The 13244-nt window shown below is 44.1% G+C and overlaps 1 protein-coding gene across 3 annotated transcripts in view; it reads left to right on the forward strand.

Annotated features, from left to right (window-relative positions):
• Positions 1-13244, forward strand: part of ALG9 (ALG9, alpha-1,2-mannosyltransferase) — a 32060-nt gene that overhangs the window by 320 nt on the left and 18496 nt on the right. For all 3 annotated transcript variants that reach the window (XM_014939956.1, XM_014939959.1, XM_014939957.1), the window contains exons 2-10: positions 647-785; positions 981-1115; positions 1926-1996; positions 2895-2983; positions 3611-3746; positions 4094-4181; positions 4324-4429; positions 9521-9643; positions 11515-11669. In XM_014939956.1, the coding sequence (XP_014795442.1) occupies positions 647-785; positions 981-1115; positions 1926-1996; positions 2895-2983; positions 3611-3746; positions 4094-4181; positions 4324-4429; positions 9521-9643; positions 11515-11669 (1042 nt within the window). The remainder of the gene's footprint in view (positions 1-646; positions 786-980; positions 1116-1925; positions 1997-2894; positions 2984-3610; positions 3747-4093; positions 4182-4323; positions 4430-9520; positions 9644-11514; positions 11670-13244) is intronic.

Here is a 13244-nt window from a genome sequence, read left to right on the forward strand (position 1 = left end):
GCCGGGCTGCAGCGGGCGGCCGGGGCCGGGCTGCAGCGGGCGGCGGGCGCGTGACCCCCTCCCCGGGCGGCGCGCGGCAGCCTCGCGTGGGCGGGTTCTGCAACCGTCACTCGGGCGGGATCGCGGCCGTCCTTCAGGGTCCGGCAGCCCCAACGCCGGCCGGGCGGTGTCGGTTGCGAGCGCCCGCCCAGGTATTTCCTCGCTGCCGGGTCTTTCCGTCTCCAGCGTACCCGTAGCCCCGCGTGGCCTTGATGGGTGCCCGGCCGGGTTGACGTGTGGGGTGGAAATGGGACTGCCCGGTCTCCCCGCGGCGGAGCTCCTCCTGGGCCTGTGGCAGGTAGCGAGGGGCCTTGCTCTCTTGTCGGGGAGATGAGGGGCAGGTCCCGGAGGGCTGTCTGGCAGCGCTGGATGAAGCACTCAAGGCCGTTACTCCGGTGTGGTGAGGGGGGATGATGGTGCTTCCTTGGGAGGAGACTGGCATCCCCCCAAAAAATCAATGAATGAAACACTCCTCTGTACTTAACACGGTGCTTAAATGGCAGAGATGCAAATATGCTTGTCAGTTCTTTGCCTAGTGTCACCTTGCTACTTTTCATCTTGTTACTGAGTCTTCATGGTGCATATTTGTATTTTTTCTTTGGACTAGATCATCTGGGAGCAAAGCAGGCCAAGTCTGGGCACCTGAAGGATCAACAGCTTTCAAGTGTCTCATCTCAGCCAGGTTCTGTGCAGCTCTCTTAAGCAACATCTCTGATTGCGATGAGACGTTTAACTATTGGGAACCGGTAAGCGGCTTTCTGTCCTTGGAGGTCCTTGTGAGTTTGTAGTTAGCCTGTGCAAATGCAGATTTATCTAGAACCTTGTGCTAATCTCTGTGTTTCAAAGAGAAGTTTTCCTACTCGAGAATTCAGAGATGGGAAGTGCAAAACTGTCAACTCTGTGTGAGGCATATTTACTGATTTATTAAATCTCCATTGTAGACACACTACCTCATTTATGGAAAGGGGTTTCAGACGTGGGAGTACTCTCCAGCCTATGCCATCCGCTCCTACGCTTACCTGTGGCTTCATGCCTTACCAGCCTTGTTCCATGCTAGAGTTCTACAAACTAACAAGGTAAATCAGATGTGTGAAAGCTTCTTTTGTGATGAATAAACATGTCTTTAGTCTGTGTTCAACAGCTGCTTTGTTTGTTGTCCAAGGTAAGAGAATTAGTGTTTAGAAATAAATACAAATTTGTTTACAAACAGTAACCTCCCTGTAAGGCTTTGCAATGGTTTGTGAGCTGACTCAGGATCCAAGGAAAAGTGACTGGGAAGTTGCAGGGACATGCTCTTTCCAGTTTGCTTGAGAAGCTATCCCAGAGGGGCTGGTGGTTCCTTGGCCTTTTGAGAGTGTGCAGGCCTGGGGACAGTCCCCTGGCAGCCACGGGCTCTCATTCACCCCTGTGAGTTTCACCCTGATGCTTTAGAAGCCCATATTGTTTTCCGTGCCAGCTATCAATGACTGTTCTGATTTTTTTTTCAATATACTAAAAAATAAAGTAGTATTTTGCAAGGCATTTTGCAAACTGAACTCACAGAAATGTAAAAGAAAAAGCACCGAATGTGCATTCCACTTGGGTATCCATTGCCATACTCAGCATATTTCTGCTCAACAGAAAACAGAAGAGGGGTAGTTCTGGAAATTTCAGTGTACTGTGTTCATTTTCTGTGTTGTAAGGGACTTTGGTGTTAGCTAGGCCTTGAGCTGCTGTGGTCTTCAGCGTCCCTTGGTGCAGGATCTGCGTCTACAAGAGCAGGCTCATCCACTGCTGCCAAACTTGCTTCATCCTGTTCAGAACTGTTGATCTTGGGAACAACTTGTTAATAATAGGTGCATAAGCTTCATTGTAAACCTTGTTCAGACTCTGAGTATGTCTCCTAGGTTCTTATCTTCTATTTCCTCCGATGCTTTCTGGCCTTCCTGAGCTGCGTTTGTGAACTCTACTTCTACAAGTGAGTATTAGAAACTGTCTACAGTGAACATTTTGGAGCAATGTCAGTAACATACTCAGTTATTGCCACAGGAAATGCACTCTGAAACTCATGTAGATGTGTCTGGTAAATTAGGCTGCTTCACAGTGAACCTTGAAAGTATGTGTTCTCTTGATAACTGTAATGAAATATTGGTCAGAATTCCACTGATAGGACAAAATTGTATTTTCAGATTTGCCACCCACATCTCCACTCCAGCATTTTGTTGACCACACTTGTTTTCTCACTGATACCCTGTTGTAAACTGAGCTCTGTTGGAGGAGAGGCTGCTGCTTGTTTGCTTATCATAGTGAATTTTTGTGGAGTACATTGGTTGTTGCTGTCTGTAATATATCTGCCAATGATGTTTACATCCACTAAAAGCAGTAGCCAGAACATACAATTATCTTGTGGAAGATAGATTTTTATTTTTACCTGCTGCCTCTTCATTTGTGGCTCTCAAACTATTACCTTGCATGACTTTTCTGTTGGCAATAGTCTGGTTTTAAGAACATGAGCTGTGGCTTTTTGCATAATGGGATTTGTGAGGGATGAAAATCTTAGGATAGTTTGATGTTGCTACAGCAGTGCAGACTCCCTAAGTTTCTGAGATTTCCACAAGCACAACTAACACTGGTAGAACAGACATCTCTTCTAGAGTTTGGCACTAGTGTAACTTAGGAGGATCTGAGATCCCAGGCCAGAGGCAGGCAGTCATACTGCTCTTCAGGTGGCCTTCAGCAGCTGAGTAATGAAAATCACCCACTTTAAAGCTCTCAGAGTGCTCCATGGATTATTTGTGGTTCTGTATGCATTGGGTACTTTTCTTTTGTGTACTGAGCATATTTTTGTGGTCTCTAATTCTCTCTTGCTTCCTTAGGGCTGTATGCAAGAAGTTTGGGCTACATGTGAGCCGGCTGATGTTGGCCTTCTTAGTACTCAGCACTGGGATGTTTTGCTCATCTGCAGGTAGGTTTGCTTAGCAATGACAGTAACAATTACTTGGTTCACAGAAAGCAAAGACCAAGAGAGAAACCAAAGGTCCAGAGAGAAGGAAATCCACAGCACTAAAATACTTCTCTAGCAATCAGTGGTTGTATTCTGTTGCAGTTATTTCTCATGGCAGATATGATGACAGAGTAAATATTGATTCACATTATGTTCCCTGCATCACTCTTCTCATCTTTCCATTTCTAGGGCATGTTTATTTCTATTGCTGCCTCCAGTCTATCTGCAATGTGCCATGCCTTTTAAACAGGGTCTTGGCCTACCTTCATTGAATGTATTTTAATGCAAGGAAGGAAGGTCATCTTTTGGCATTGTCATTTGCCTTTGTGTCCTGTCCCCTCCGGCTGGTTGTACCCATTTGCCCAGCCAAGCACCATAAGACTTGTAAAGTGCCTGCTGTAGATAATGAGTAAAGAGCAAAGAGAGACTTTGAGCGAAGTTTTTTTTGCTTTCGTTGAAGTGAGAGTGTCCAGTATAGCATCCAAGCTCCAATGGAAGGAATGAGAGATGATTAGCCTTATCTTGGCCTCATGCAGTTCTCCTGCTGTGGGAAAGTCATGCTAACCCTTTTTTTTCCTTGTGTTGCAGCTTTCCTCCCAAGCAGTTTCTGCATGTACACCACGGTGATTGCCATGACTGGCTGGTATATGGACAAGACCTCTGTAGCAGTGCTGGGGGTGGCTGCTGGAGCCCTTCTGGGCTGGCCCTTCAGTGCAGCTCTTGGGTAAGGAGAGGAGGGCTCAGGAGTTCTGCACTTTGCCAAAAGCTTCTTGCTGGTTTGGGGAGAATGTAGGTGATTGGAGAGCTGGAAGAAGAAATTAGCAGGAACTGAGCTGCCAGCCTAGCCCAGGATCATTGCCACATCGATTTCTTTGCTTTTGAAGAACTTAGGCTGGGAAGATTTCCTGACCCTAATACACAGAGAGTAAGACTCGAGCTGGATGACTGGAATATGGAGCCCAGTGACATGATGGTTCTGTTCCAGTTACTGCAGCATTTGCTCTGAAGAGGCAAGAAAACCTGCAGTGGGGAAACACAAAGTCTGCAGTTGATACTTGGTCTCTCTTTCAGGCTTCCCATTGCCTTTGACTTGTTGATACTGAAACAGAGATGGAAAAGTTTCCTGAACTGGTGTGTGGTGTCATTGATCCTGTTTTTGGTAAGTGCCTGTAACTACACAAAGGGGGAATGGATTTGGATTGCAATAGAAGGGGTGGGTTCCATTAAGAAAATCACATGGAGCTTTTGGGCAGTCCAGCCAAAAGCTTCTAGCACTTTAAATAATAGATGCTTTCTTTCAGGTGCCCTTGGTAGTTGTGGACAGCTATTACTATGGGAAGTTGGTAGTTGCACCTCTCAACATTGTTTTATACAATGTCTTCACCTCTCACGGACCTGATCTCTATGGTGAGTTCAAGATAACAAGACAGGGAGGGAGTCGGCGGTTTTCTTGCTGCTGTCTGGCTGCCGTGACCCACCAGGTCTTGATTGCCAGACCTTTTTCTGGCGTGCTCTAAAGCAAGAGCCGCCTGCGAGCTCCACAGGGCTGCAGTTTCAGCTTTTTACCACATGATGTCTCCCCCGAGCTGGGAATCCGCAGGCCACTGTCGAATTTCTCCACGCCGTGAGTTAAGCTGCTTTTGTTCAGTTTCAAGTTCTGTAACTGTCGTGAGATGTCTCAGCGTTACAGCAGAGAACTGTTAGTAGCAAACGTGTCTGAATGCTACGCGAGTGCAGTGGGCATAGGCGATACATGTGTGTGTTTGTCAGCTTCAACTGAGTTCTTGGCTGTTGCTCCTCAAAGTCAGGGTGCAGAACGTTGGGAAAGTGGGTAACAGCGCAGAATCCATAGTTCTTTTGGTTCACAGACTTCCTGAGTCTGTGTTCTGCCTTGGGAATCTCCTTGCTTATTGGCAGTGTATGGCCTGGGCTCTGCTAGAAGCAGAATCTGAGGTTACCGTAAAGGCGTTTAATCTGCAGGCAAATCATATGCCTATGAGGGGTGCCCTGGTACTGGCCATTTAGAATACTGCGTGACCCAAATCTCAGGTCTGAACCTTCATGTCAATGCTGTGTTGTTTGTCTGGGAGCTGCTACATGCTCCATGATATGGACTCCATATCATGGACTGCTAGAGCTGGAAAGCAGAGAAGTAGTGTATTTCTAGAAGGGTTTTAGAGGGTCTGGCAGAAACTTCAAGGAGCTTAGGGTGCAGGGTCCCTGCGTCATCTCTGTCATCTGTTTAAGCCCTGTTGAGATATTCTAGGAGGGATTCAGCAGTGGTTAGCAGCAAGGCTTTCTCTGGCAGTGCCCCGCAGGGCCTATTTGTTGGTTCATTTGAAGGGCTGTTTTGGGTGGTGCTGAGTGGTGATTTGTTACTTCTGCTGTGGTGCAGCAGGGAAACAGCTGCTTTGCCATGGTTCTTCATCTCTGTGGGAAGGCTCTGAAGTATGTTGCTGTGAATTTTCTGTAAGGAAACTCCAGGCTCTGTCTCTGATAGGTTTTGGCATGGGCTTGTGCCTGACCTTTTCCACACTGTTGCAAGAGTTGTTTCCAGAAGCCTCCAGGGACCAATCTATTCTGAAGTATTTTATTCATAGTGACATTGATATAAAATCCTCAGGCTAGTAAAAGAGCCTGCTTGAAATTGCTCGTTAATGCAATGTGGCCAGGACAATGCTGTGTGTTTAGAGAGCTTCAAAACGCTTGGGAAAAATAACAGTACCAGGGGAGTTGAAAGGCTGGCCAATCCTTTTTGGCTTTGGAGCTGGGATTTCCCAACTTTCACATGATGGGAGCAGGAACACACCATGGTCTCTTTCCTTTTGCCTGCCTTATCTGGAGCCAAGGTTTGATTTTATTTTATTTTTTGTCTTTAGCAATATACTTCTTCTGGATAAGTAGAGTCTGTGCAATGAATATTTCCCTGAGGTGATCAGGTTTGTACAGCCAAGGAAAAGCAGCTTCTAAGTGTATATCCTGAAGCCTAATTCCCCTGGCTTTGGGATGTTTTTGTGTACGTATGTTACAAGAATGCACAATTTGTGACAAAAGTTTTGTTCTACTTCCTGTGATCAGAGCCTTGGCTGTGACTTGCAGTGCGATGGCACTTCGGGAAGCTTTGTTCAACTTGGGCGGAATGTGCTGGAGCTGTTTATATGACACCTCGCTCTGTTGAGTCCTGGTTCTTAAATAGAGTGAAATACAGAAAGCAGACTGTTTATTATACTAGCACTGAATCAGACTTGCTTAGAATGAGGGCTGTGACTCATGATAAAATTATTGTGGCTTAGTTACAGCTCAACAGCTGAGTTACAGTTCCTGTCTGCATGCAGGCTTTTAGCCTGTGACAAACACAGGGTGGGGCACCTTAGTTTAAGCCTATTTTACAACTCTTCTGCATTGTCCTGAGCTGCCCTCACCATTGCTTGTGTCAAGCTGCAGCATGGTAGCTTCTTAATTTGTATTAACTTGTGTGTGACTGATTCATGGAAGTGCTCCCGGTGCCTGTCACAGAGCACAAAGTTCAAACCAGTTTCTGGCTCAGTTTCCGACAGTGCTTCCAGTTTGTTATCCTGGTGGAACCATAGTGCCATGAACACATGGGCTGCAGTGTTCTTCCCACTTGCTTTCATCAGTCTCTCTCCTACAGCCCACATCTGCTCAGCTCTAGCATGTAGGATACTTGCAGGAAGTTAAATCTCTGTCATGGTCTGAAGGCGATGCTGTTGGAAGCATGTTCCCATCAGTGCTGTGCATGGAGAGTTCTTTAGTGTTCCTCCCTGCTTGAAAGATGTTGATCTGGGCCAGGACTTCTTGTATGCAACGGGACAATGGGGTTGTTCTTTTTTTTATGTTGCAGTTCTTTCTCAGATCACCTTGAGTCCTTGTGGATAACAAGAATAAAAGCATTTTGCCCTGGGAGGCATTGAGACTGAATGCCTCTGAATGGGTGAGTCATCACAGTGACCAAGCCTCTTGCTTTTTGCCTGGCGTCTGTGAATTATTTAACTTGCCTGTGTAATGCACTGTTCTCCTCTCAAATTTTTTTCTTTTTTTTTTTTTCTCCTCACTCAGAGAAGAAAATTCCTCGTTGGAGAAGGAGGGGAGGCTCCAGTGCTTAGTTTTTAAAGGCAATTCAGTCACACTGCAAAAAAGTCTGAGGAAGTGGCCTTCTTGTTAAAGCTGTGCTTCAGACCAGCTGACCTCTTTATTAGCAGAGTTCTTCAGGTCACCTCTGGGCCTTTAAGACTGTATCTGGATAGTGGAGGAGGTGTGCTTCGTGAAGTGTACTTCATTCCTGAGTCCCAGGCTACCAAATCAGAGACTAGACTAGAAAGAGCCATAGTTAATTTCCTTTACTTTCCATAGCAGCCAGAGCAGGTAGAAGGGAGACGGTATGGTTCTTGGTATTATCCTTTAAAGACTGGGGACTTGGCTGCACTGTGCAGCTTAATTGTAGCCAGAGTACACTGGAGACTAACAGTTTACATCAGTTTCAGAGGCTTTCTGTCTTATCCTGGCATCTTTTATGATAAAGTGGATGTTGTTTATAGCAGTGGGAGTGGGGAAGCAGTCCACAGAACTCAGTTCTAGTCCTTTTTTATATAAGGAGAGGCCTTGGTACTCCACAGAAATAGTTACTAGAATGGCCTAACCAGTGTTAACCCTGATGTAAGTCTTTAGAAACTTGTAGTATTGTGTCAGAAGAGAATCTAGAGGTGGCAGGGCTGGGAAGAAACCAAACACACACTTTTTCTAATGTTCACTGGAAGATTTACAGTGTGATACCCCAGACTGCCTCAGCTTTTCCCTCACAGGCATATCCCAGTCATCAGTCCTGATTTCTAGGAAGGGTCCTAAAATGATCTGCTTTCCGCATGTGTTCAAGATCTGTCCCAGTGATTATTTAGAATTGATGTCCTTAAATATGAAAAGTCACCAACAGCATGTAGAGAAGAAGGAAGGGACATCAGCACTATTGCAGTGTTGCCACACAAATAACACTGTCATGTCCATCACTTGACATGATCTTTCAGTCTACCATATCCAGTATTCAGCCTTTTGCAGGCTGAGGATTGTGCTTATGTGGGACTTGCAAGAATTACGAAGCACGTGGAGGGAGAGAGAAGTTGAATTTCTAATAATTCACTTCCTTAAGGCACCTTACTCCCCAGAATCCAAATTGCTATTTGTTTTCAGTGCTAATAGCTAAAGGTTTCCTAAATGAACCTCAGTTGCTTGGACGTGGCCTTAGTAACTCCCAACAACATGCTTCTGACATGACTAGTGCAGTGTCTAATCATATTTAGCTGTAGGAGCTGCAGAGGTTTTGGGTTTTCCTTGCTGTTTTTCAGTTGCCTGATTAATTTCAACATGGACCCTATTTAAGTGGCTCTGATTGCAGGAAATTGCTGTGGCATGTGACACATGTCACAACAGTGCAGTGATTAAAGCCCCCGCGTGTCATTTACTGACTGATTGAGCTAATCACACTGAGAGAGTGGCAAATGTGTGGAGAGGAATTGGCATTCCTTATTGTTCAGGATTTTAAGCATCCTGAATTAAGAGTCCAAATAAATGACTGTTGGACTGGAATTTCTTTCAGTTTACATCTTTCGAAGCTTCAACCAATACCCAAGTATGTCATGTTAGGAAGCAGAGTTAGCTTGCTCCTGTTTGAAGTTATCCTGCAAGAACAAATTTAAGTAGGGACATTTTAAGCAGTAGTGACTCTTTACCAAAACTAACCTCTGGATGAACTTTAGTGGCAGAGTCTTATTGGGGCGAAAAGTGAATGTAAACACTTTTTCTTGTTCCTTTTAGTACATGTTGTATTTCTGCCAACATCATCACTCCAGAATTATAATGATCTCTTATTAACATTTTGTGGTTTTCTGTTATTCCTTTGTTACTTCTCTGCAATTAGAATGAATTTGGAGTCGAATTTTCTAGTTTTACAAGTTTCCGCCTCTACTTTTGTGCTGTGTAGGCTTTCTTAATGCAAGGGTGAGTTCTGTGTCACAGAACTCTGCTGGGCAAGGCTTACTGTTAGAGTGGCCTGTGACTGATTAGCAGCAGATGTGATATTGACTATGACCCAGTGAAAAAGGAAGGAGAAAAATAATTTCTGAAAAGGAAGACAATGAAGTATCTTGGGCAGACATGATTGTGGGATACTCTGGTGCCTTTGTATAGCTATTGTCTAACTCTTATGCCACTGTTATGGCAGTTTTATGGGTAAGGGGCAGAACCATGAGACTGCTTTGAGATGGCTGAGGCTAATTCCATGGGGCTGCATCCTCTGTCCAGCTGCAAGATCTTCGGTCCACACCGTTTCCATTGTTTGGTTCCAATATGCTTGCAATGAGGAGATTGGACGTCTGCTGCTGATTGTCTCAGTTTGTGTTAAGCAGAGAGGGAACAAAGCTGCTGTTACATCTAGACCTCATACATACTTGTATTTAAAAACTCTTGTTTTCTTTTCTCATCCTTTAGGTACAGAACCCTGGTCCTTCTATTTCATCAATGGCTTTCTGAATTTCAATGTGGCATTTATTTTGGCGCTGCTTGTGCTGCCACTGACTTGTCTTATGGAGTGTCTGCTTCAGAAATTCCGTGGTGAGTGCAAGACAGCTGTGAGAGCCAAGCACAGACAGCCTGGATCTCAACCTTGTTACTAAAGGGAGAGCTTGCCTGCCAAAGAGCAGCTTTCCTTTATTGGAAGTGAAACTAGGTTCAGGGAAAGTCTTTGGAATAATAGAAGAGTTCCTAGAGCTCATTACTCCATTCAGTACTGACCCCACAATGGAGTTGCTGCGTAGAAAGAACATGCACTGAGATGCATCTACTTGCATGCTGTCTGCAAAAGGGCAGAAGCATGTTTTTCTCTTTAAGGATGATTCCTGTGTTTCCTGCCTCCACCTCAAGAACAGTGTGTTATCCGTATCCAGAGTAAGCTTAACAAGTTGTATGGTACATAACCTTTAGGCAGACATGCAAATGCATTAGAAATAGCCCCATCAGAAATCCTTGAGGGGGAAAGAAGCTATGCACTCGTTGTTTCCATCTTATCTGCAGCTGGAAACGGTAGCTTTTAGAATTACTTGGGGAACCTTTGCTGGCTTCTCCATTGTTACTTTTTTATACCACTGCCAGGATATTTTCTGCAGCAGCTTGAGAGGACAGAGTTATTTCCTTTTTGATTGTTGGGTCTGAGCCTACAAATAGGCATCCTCTGGTTTCTGCTGCTGCCGCCCATGTTGGGATTGAAGCTGGACTTTTCTGTGCATTGTGAAGGCACTCTTCAACTCACAGGACTGAGCCCTGGCAGGACAGTCTTGCTATGCTATGCTTTGGGAAGTATCCCTATAGGTGTGCATATACTGAGATTAGAGAAGGGAGGAACCAGAATATTCCCTACTTCATGTTGGGCTTTCTCTTAAATAAAATGACATCAGTTTAAACACATGACATTTGGCAACTGACTGTAGAGAGGAAAAAGTTGTTGAGGAAGTGTGAATTCCTCTCTGACATTTTCTTAAGGAATATTCATTAAGCATCAGCAGCAGCCTTCAGATTCATCTGTCCAGTTACTGTTTCACTCCCTGATTTTTTACTAAATACAAGAAACAATAGCATCATAATCCTTGTCTATGTAATGGGTATTTGCTTATATCTGTTACTTGCATATGACTGATATACTGTCAGAAACCAGTAAAAGCTCGGTAGGAGATCCTGTAAATGCAAGATTTCCTACTGTTCACTTGGTGTTCTTGTACTTAACAGCAGGAGCAATTCTGCGGAGTGCTTTGTTCTTATTGTCTGTGAAATGCCGTTAGCTTAATTGCTTAACTCTGCTGTTGGAAGTAGCAAGGGGGCAGAAAAGGGACTGAAAATTGCCAGGCACTGTAGAACCCTCCTCAGTGCGACTAAAATTCGGGGTAATTGTTATTTTTGAATCAGTTATTTCCTCCGTTAAGTAGAAGGTGCCTGAGAGACCTCTCATGCTGTTATTTTTGTAATGAAGCAATGAAGTTTTTGGAAACATCAGTTGCTAAACAACCATTTGTAAGTGGAAGGGTAGGTCCAGGGGAGATCCTTTCTGATCTTTGTATGTATAGCATAATGCACAGCAGGAAATCTAGTACTTCTGACTACCCGTTTAGATATGTCACTCCTTGATGGATTTAGTCTCTTGCTTGGATTCAGTAACTCAGTCGTTTATTTTCTGCTTTTGGTCTTCTAACGTCTGTTGAAATTGTTAGTATTGTAGGAATCTACAAAAATTCTCTGAGCAAAATTCTATACTGACTGCATGTTACCTGGATTTTAGCAACACTGCTGCTCAGAACATGGTGTGTTTGTACCTGAAGGTAATGGCTTGGGTCTGAAGACTGGGCTTTTGAATGTGAAATGATTGTGCAAGAGGAGGAATAGGATAAACCCCTCGTTCTTACATTACTACTTTGCTGAGTGTTTGTTTCTTTCAGTTCAGAATCTGGGCCGTCCCTACTGGCTGACACTAGCTCCTATGTACATTTGGATCATGATTTTCTTCAGTCAGCCCCACAAGGAAGAGAGATTTCTCTTTCCCATCTATCCCCTCATCTGTCTCTGTGGTGCTGTGGCTCTGTCTGCTCTTCAGGTAAGTTTTAGTGGAACACATTTTTTTTAATGAGCTCATACCTTTAGGAAGCCTAACTGCTACCTGCCTTCTTTAACATTGCTTCCAAAAGTTTGGGAACATTTGCAGAATATCTGCACCTGCGACACAATCTACAGTGATAACACAATTCAGGACTGTCCTATGCATAAATTTTGATCATCATCTTTAATCTCTTAAATAGTACAGTTTTCATTTTTGAACCATGTTTCGTGGGTATATGTTGAGACTCCAGAAGCAAAATGCCTAGCCCTTCTAATAGTGAAGTGTGTGTGTTGCTGATTAGATTTGTCAAATGAACATTGACCATAATGTTCCTGTACAGGTGATTGAGAGTATGCAAAACTATTAGCCCTCTGTAAGATATGATGTAAAACCAAAAATGTTTGGGATTTCCCTCCTGAGCATCATAAAGAATGACCACATCTAATAATTGGGCTTCAGTGCAGACTGCTTCACAGTCCAGCAAAAAAAGATCAAATTTCATGGCTTTATAAGGTGATCACATTAGGACCTTGTGTGGGATTGTGTGAAGTGATAAATGGTTGAGAACATTTCCTTGCCACTAATTATTTCGCAATGACTTTGAGTTGTTCTCCTAACCCAAGTGGGAATTTCTGGTGAGGAGCAGTTGTGATGTTGTAGTGCCAACACAACACAACATCCAAGAGGTGTCAGGAGGATTAGTAGTGTGGTGCCTCCCTTGTCTGCTGTTACACAGGCGGGAATTACATGTTACAGGGGCGGGAATGTGCGTGTGTAGGAAATGTGTATTGTTGTATCCTAGTAGGAATCCTTCACTGATTTGAAAAGGGAAAAGTCATCTTGTTTAAGCATTGGGAGATTGCATCAGACGTTTGGAAGAGCCAAAAATTGGATGTTTAGTGAGTATCACTTGAAACAGTTCGTAAAGCACTGCTAATACAAACTGCTATAAACCTTCCCAAAGTTCAAAATTACTCATCTTTCCTCTGTGAAAGAGGCATAGGAATGCAGTCACTAGTCCCTCTTACAGTACTGGATGTAGTTCCTCCTAGATATTCCCAGAAAGGCTTTTAAATTAGAGAAACCTAAAGGGCTTTTCTTTTGAGTGGCTTGCGTTTAAAGGTGGATGCAGAATGTGCTATATATTCTTTTATCCACTTCAAAGCTGTAGCTTGTGCAGAAGACAGGGTAAACAACCATAGGTCTCTCAGTAAATCTGGGTCATGGAACTGAGAGGAAGTCAGTCCAGCATGGAAAATGAGCTGTGCCTGTGTAGGGAAGTTCTACAGAAGTCTCTGAACAGGACACTTGCTGTTGGTTGACCTGGGAACAACCAAGCTGGAGCTCTGGTAGAGAGCACTTTACAGCTTGACTAGAGGCCTTCCTAGTGAAAAGAGTTGAAAACGTCTTTAAATTCCCTAGATTATCAGTTAAGGTATGTGACTGAACCATGTGACTTTCTGTGCATTTTTTATGAGTCTGAATGAAAAAATGAAGACCAAAGATCTGATGGGAGATGCAGGCACTGCTGTAAGATCCTTATGAAAAATAGAATTTTGCTAAACATGTAAG

This window comes from Calidris pugnax, unplaced genomic scaffold (assembly GCF_001431845.1).
Source record: "Calidris pugnax isolate Ruff unplaced genomic scaffold, ASM143184v1 scaffold92, whole genome shotgun sequence".
Classification (NCBI taxonomy): Eukaryota; Metazoa; Chordata; class Aves; order Charadriiformes; family Scolopacidae; genus Calidris; species Calidris pugnax.